Source organism: Myripristis murdjan, chromosome 5, assembly GCF_902150065.1.
Source record: "Myripristis murdjan chromosome 5, fMyrMur1.1, whole genome shotgun sequence".
NCBI classification, from domain to species: domain Eukaryota; kingdom Metazoa; phylum Chordata; class Actinopteri; order Holocentriformes; family Holocentridae; genus Myripristis; species Myripristis murdjan.
The window spans coordinates 1,960,271-1,967,532 of NC_043984.1; the positions used below are offsets into that span (position 1 = coordinate 1,960,271).

Consider the following 7,262-nt stretch of genomic DNA (forward strand, 5'->3'; position numbering starts at 1 on the left):
TGATGAGAGTTAAGAAATAGTTGAGGAAGTAGCTGTTATCTCTGTCAGCTTTGAAGCATAGTATTATAACTATAGGTGACTCTCCACGCTCTTCTCCAAGTCATTACTATGTGACAGTCAGTTTGACCTCCATTCCTGTGCTCTCGCTCAGGAACCAGTCCAACGTGCGACGCATGCACACAGCGCTTCGGCTGAACGAAGTCATCGTCAAGAAGTCTTCAGAGGCCAAGCTGGTCCTCCTCAACATGCCCGGGCCACCCAAGAACCGGACAGGGGACGAGAACTGTATCCTTTCCCTGAACAGTCACATGTTCGAGGCTGCGCTCGTTTCATTCCAAAGCATGGATAACATCTTCTTCTGCTGCTGTCCTGAAAGTGAAGTATTTGTTTCCAAGGAACAGTTGCCTTGTATTCGTTTTTGAGACGGGAAGTGAGAAACAACCTCTTGATGCATGCCTAGTGTTTAAGTTATGCCCATTACTATATGAAAATTGATGGTACAGGACATTCAGGATTTTAGACAGAAAATATTTCTTATAAAACAGAGCAGAGAAATAACCGTCCTGTCCCTCATCAATGAACTGCAGATCAAAAAGTACAGTATGTCAGTTAAGTTAGAAGAAGCAAATGACTTGTGATAGAATAAGCAGATAACATTACAAGTGTTAGCCACCCCTGGGTCAAATAGAATTTGCAAATAATATTTCTGCCCATTTTTTGCCGTACTGGCACATTGGGCCTCTGTCCTTTGGTTCAACACTTGATGTAAGGCCACATGTATTGTAATCTATTGGGCAGATTGCCATGAAATTTGATGATCATGTCTCTGCTCCCCAGAGCATGCACCCTGTTTATTTCAGTCACCCCTTACCTTTCCACTAGTGCCACCCTCAGGCCAAATGTCTACTTGTAAACAAGATTTTGCAAGATCTAATTAGTGGAATAGCATATTTGGCATATTTGCATTCATTTTGGTCACTGCATGGCCTTTCCTGTAGGGCCAACCTTTGGACAAAATATCATTTTTTTTTTTTTTTTAAATCAATTGTGCAAATTTCCATGAAATTTGATGAGTGCATCATGCTACCAAGAGCATGCACTATGCCAGTTTTGCTGTCGTCATGAAGTTTCCTGTAATCCCACTGTTGACCTTTGATTCAAGTCAGCATGCCTTTAAATGTATAGACTGCCTTGTAGTTTGTTGAGTGAATTTATGCTTCCCAGAAAATGAACCTTATGTATTTTGATGACCCCATGTCCCAGTCCACCACTGCATGTAATTACAACACTAACATAAAATTTGCTAAATACATTCATGCTCTCACCAGGAGGAATCCTTACTCAGCTTTGGTAAGCCTGTGACAATTTCTGTAACACCACCCTCAAGCAAAGGTGGCATTTCTTGTTTTGGGGCAATTCAGATTCAGCATGTCGAGAGTTAAAGTATATAAATCTGACTTTCTGTAGTCCTGTCTGTGAAATTCTGCCTATTAAATATTCATAATATTCAGAACAGTTGAAATCAAGCACTTACGACTGCTAATCAAGCACTTACGACTGCTAATTAGTACTGAGTAGTATTGTAGTCGCCACTTCTTGTTTCTTTAACCATTCTCTCCCAGACATGGAGTTCCTTGAAGTCCTTACTGAGGGTCTCAACCGGGTCCTCCTGGTCCGCGGAGGCGGCCGGGAGGTTATCACTATCTACTCTTGAGAAAGCAGCCCCCCTCCACCCCTACCTATCCCCTGTTCCTGTGCCACTTATACTCCAACCCTCCTGTCCACATTGCTTTGTACTCATGTCACCCTAACATTTATTTATGTACGATAGTCCTCTCACACCCAACCAATAGCCCAGCTCAGCTTCAGCACCTCTCCCTTTGCTCCCTCTCCTGTAGACTGGATGAACAGTGTCACATGTTCAGCCGCCAAGCCCATCATTCTAGCGCTACAAGCTACTGTAATTACTCTAGGCTCTAGACTCATTTAGACACGATCTGGATTTATTCCTTAGGGGAAGATATTTCTACTCAGAGCTTTTTCTTTGCTAGTCCATAGCCTAGTAACTTGCCTTGAGTTAAAGGGTCACTCAGCAGGGAGGTCTGGGTTGTTAGCTGAGGTGTGAGTGCACATGCATGTATGTGTCTGTCTTTGTTTTAATCACTGCAGATGAGTTCAAGGAGTTTTTTTGCTAGCGTGGCATAGGAGCGGCTACTGCTTCTACAAGTAGTCTTCTATCTAAAGAGCTGAAATGAGCTGAGGGGAGGATTGCGTGTTCAATCCATCACAGAACATGGACGCCTTCTGCAGCATTCCAGCCTGCTGTTTTTGGAGGTGAATCGTCTTTCAATGCAAAGAGACTGCTACCCACGGTCAATACCAGTGGCCTGACGGAGAAGAGCATGGTCATCCTTACGGACTGTGAAATTCACAGTGATATTCAAAGAAGACTCAAATGGTATGTGGATCCAATGTCCATGACAAACTGCGGTATATCACACTCTTTAACCTAGCATGACATCCTTATATCTGTGCGTGTGTTTTTTTGCCATTGTTTTGTTACCACCATCACTACCTATCCACTCATCCCCTTTTACTCCCTTCTTAGTGGCTATTTATCCCTGTGGCCACTGTTAGTGCCAAAAAACAACAAGGCTAGCTTGGTTTTTAGAGATTGACACGTAATTAAACTGTGAATAGTGCATTTCCTAGCAGGATGGCAGTCTGACAGAGGAGTGGGGAGAGAGTATGCCCTGGGAGATCATCATTGTCAGATGCCAGCACCCCTTGACCCTAGTGTGGATCACTGTAAATACTGTAAAAGCTCTGACGCGTTGTTCAGTATGAGTGTAGTATTTTTGTGACATACTAAAAGCTTCTAGTGGAGAAACTGTTCCTTCGCTCAGAGGGTCAGCTAAAAATGCTTTTTTTTTGGATGGCTTAGGCTCCTATCACTATGGTAACTGTCACTGTAACCTTGACAAGTACTGCACCTGCACTGTCTGCCACTGTGCAACAAGTGAAATTTTTAACGAATTCATCAAGTTCATGAAACGGATATTAAATGTGTTATTTTTTCATCTAGAAAACAAATCTGTATTTGTTATGTTTATAGACAGAGGTTATACATATTTATGAAATAGTTCTATCATTTCGATTGCCATTCAAAGATATATTGTTGTTTGCCAAATTTAGATATATGTGCCATATGAAAGTATTTTTCAAAAAGAATTAATAATCAAAATTGCTTACAAGTGAGGTGTCACTGGAATTAGCATGGTGTTAACACTATAGCTGGAAAGTCATCCTGTATATGATAAAAAAAATATAGATTGCCCAGACTAACTTGTTTGTACCAACACCCCCTCCCCTACCAGATAATGAGGAGTTAAGAATTTGAGCATCTATTGATTGATTGTTTCTGGGGTAAATAAATGGAATGGACAATGGCTTCTGTAGCGAGGAAACTGACTTTGTCCATGAGGCTGAACTCTATGCAGTAGACTCTCCAAATGAGATTTTCTATCCTCTAGATTGGTTAAGATTTGAGCCAAACATGTCCCCGACCATAGGAATGAATCATTAGTAAATCATATATAAAATTGAAAAGTGCATCTTGAAAGAAATGTGCAATAGTTGAAATCCGGACTCACGTGATCACGCTATTTATTTTTTTACACATATATTTTGTATATGTAGATTTCATGAGTCTTCAGAACCATCTCACTCTGACCAAGGACAGCTGTCACTATGCTTTGACTATTTTTTTGTTGTTTGGTTTTGTTTCTTGAACAAACTGTTTTTGGTCATTTGCACTTGTAGTAGATCTATAAATATAAATGAATACATATATACAATAGAGGGAAGCAAAACAAATTAGTTTATAGAACTATTAAAAACAGTATTAAATGTTTTTAGTGTTGTTTGAATGTCAGACCATATGTTGTGAATGCTGCTAGTATTAATAGATTTATTTGTACTGTAAATAGAGATGACTAAAGGAACATAAAAGATAAAGTGAAAAAGGGTATAGGCTTCATAGACATACATATCAGTGCTGGTGTTTGTCTACCAAGACAAGGCTTTACTTGTAAACTTTTGGCCTGCGATCTCTGGACAGGGTTAGCTTTCTGTTTTATTCGAGAACCTTATTGAAGATGTTTGACGCAATATTATAAGGTCACTAGGGTGAGATTTGTTTGGGGGGTCTGAGGGCAAAACCTCCAACCATTTTGTTTCTTTTTTTTTTTAAAAAAACTGCTCTCGATTATTACCATCTAAAATCTCATAAGAAACGTGAACCCATTTTTAAGCAAATAGCTCTCGAATTTGAACAGTGTACTTAAATAAGATGACAAAAATTTGAGTTGAACATGAACATCTCTTTGAGTTGTCTTTAAAACGTTGCAGGTTGTGAATTTTTAACACACATACCTGTGGCACATATGATATTTTAAGAAGCAGCAGCCACATCTAGCTGTCAGTGATTGGGACGCCAAGTTACCTTTTTTTTTTCCTCAATATGCTTTGATGTCACACTTACTTATGACAAAGTAGTAAAACTTCACATCAGGTTTTGAAGAACATGGCTATTTTGGGATTGTCACTTAGAACATTGCCTGCATTGACTGAGCCTTTTAAATCTATTCAAAAGAAAAAAAAATATCTGATGTTTATTGAAAAGTTTATCGGAAATGAATTTATTTATTGAATTATAAATGTTTTATAATTACTGTTTGCATGGTCCTACGTGGCACTATTTGTTTTAGTGGTTTCTATAGTGCGATGACTTACATGTTCAAGGTGCAGCGTTGGGGAAGGGATGTTCTCTTTTGAGCAGCATGAAATGTTGCCTCACTTACAGATACGAGAACCCAGGAACGTTTGCCTTATGGCAACATTACTAGACCTTGAAAAGAAGTCTTTTGCAAAAAAACAAACAAACAAACAAACAAACAAAAAAAAAATTAAAACAAGAAAAAAGTATGAGTTCACTATACTGGTACTTGTTATTTCAATCTTGCTCAAGTAGTGTTATGTAACGTAATAGGAGACTTTTAGTTTGTGAATGGATGGCAATGGCCTGAGGAACGGTCATTTCACCTTTGTAAATATTGATCACTGCAGTCAGAGACACTGTAACCTACTGAAGTGTTGTCTTTTGTTGTACACTGTTCTATCACTGTGGACAAAGTCTTAGAGTTTTGTAAGATTATGTGCAATATTGTTCTCTCATGGGTACTTTTAATTCGTCACAGTTTCTCAGTTCCTCTTTTCATTGAAGTGACTGGCATTGTCAGCAGTCAGTCATGTCATCCGAATGTTTTTGCCAGGTCTTACGGACCATAAAGATCTAAAGTCTTCATCCCAGTTGTGGCCGAGACAGCAAAGCACTTTACACTGAAGTGATCAGAGGACAGTCTACAGCAGCTGGTGGGCCAATGAGAGCCGACCTGCTCTGTACAGACTCTATCCCACAGTGATCTCTAGAGGCACGGGGGTGTATTACAGCCAGCTGTGGCGGTCGGAGACAGCACATACGATTAAGCGTTATTCTAGTCCATCCTCTCACTGCAGTTCTGAACTGCAATAAACTACCTACCTATTGATTTTGTTTACATCCTATCATTTAAGTATATTCTACTACATTTGGCATGTATCACAGTTTCTTTCCCTTTTCTTGCCAAACCTCTTGGAAGAATCATAGTAACTGTTGAATTTTTAGTGGTTGTCACTCAATCTGTGAGGTGAGCCTCCCTAAAATCCCGCCGTCCCAGCCCCACCCCAATTCCCTGGCCTCCCCCTCCCAGTCACAAATCCACCCCAGCTCTGTACTTATATGTGATTGCAGTATAATTCTGAAAAATGATCAAAGAATATAAAACAAGCGCTTCCACTTCTGGTACTGGCTCTGCTTGGACGATAATGTGAGATGCAAATGAAACCAGCATGTTCCTCATTGCCAGCTGATCCAAACCTTCACCTGCACAACTGTAGCATAAGACAAACCTGCCGGTGAGCATTACAAAGTCTCCATCCTCACGTGGATATTAAGGGCTCTGAAACACATCTGTTACCGGGTTGAGGAGGCTTTCCTTTCAAGACACCAACAGAGAAAACACATGAAACCACCAATTGGTACGCAGTGCCTCACACTAGCTTTTTGTCAATCAGAGGAAGCTGAGATGTGGATACGCAGGCTGTAGCTGAGGCGAGATTACACACCATACCCATCAGTAGCCTCATAGAAGCAGCCAATCTGTGATTTTTGGAGGTTAACACGAAACAAACAAACAAAGAAACAAAAAAAAAAAAAGCTGCATTTACATTATATGATCTCTCTGGGAGTCTGGTGAGAAAAACTGAAGATGCTATCCATGCAGTGCAAGCAGAGCCCTATTCCAGTTATGTTGTGTAACTCAATGCATGCATGCAATTACCCTGAAACAAGGTGTAGTATTGAAAATATATTGGGTGTTTGTGGTATTAAAAAAAAAAAAAAGTATTTCGTTCATATCAGTTTAACACACATTTCTTTTAAGTAGAATGAATTGTTTGCTATCTTTTCTTTTTGACTGGCCAATCAGTGTATCCAAGATGAATGAATATTAGTTGCAGTACAAGATTCTATTTTTATGGTAGATTTGTTGAAAAGGTCCTCTCACACTGTTGTCAATTGTGTCATATATATCTGCAGATAAACTGATAACCAAAGTATATTTCAGTTAACTACATATATGATAGGTGTGCATATGTATACTCCAGTGAATTAGACACAAACTCTGGAGAACGCACTTCATTTGCTGTCATGTGAAAGTTCTTCATCTGGACTTTTAGTTGATATTAAAAAAAATAATAAATAAGTTTAACTGTTTTAAAGGAGTTAAAAACAAATTTGGGAGTGCTCAAGTATTAGGAATACTACCAGAATTTGCATGAAAAGGTTTTAATGTCTTCTTTCTGACATTACTTTCTCTTCATCTGTAACAGTCAGTAACGGTTGTAATCTACTGAGCCTCCTATTAATATATATCTATATCCATTAGCAGTCACCTCAACGGATCGGTCATTTCACTTAATAAACAACAGAACCCAATTAGTGTTTCAGATTGTCTTTAACTCACTGGAGTTGTGGGAAACATTTTGTATGAATGCTTGGAATGGATGTAGATATAGATGATATATACTGTATACACACACAAGTATCAAAGTCACTAATATGAAAATGTTTTTTTCATTCAGAACGTTTCATTACTCTTCCT

General features: G+C 39.1%; 1 protein-coding gene across 1 annotated transcript in view; it reads left to right on the plus strand.

Moving 5' to 3' along the window:
* The window catches only part of LOC115359500 (solute carrier family 12 member 5-like), a 204,105-nt gene extending 197,252 nt beyond the window's left edge, over positions 1-6,853 (plus strand). Inside the window, exons 25-26 of the mRNA XM_030052017.1 lie at positions 152-285; positions 1,623-6,853. Of these exons, the coding sequence (XP_029907877.1) occupies positions 152-285; positions 1,623-1,714 (226 nt within the window). The 3' untranslated portion in view covers positions 1,715-6,853. The remainder of the gene's footprint in view (positions 1-151; positions 286-1,622) is intronic.
* The last annotated feature ends 409 nt before the right edge of the window (positions 6,854-7,262 follow it).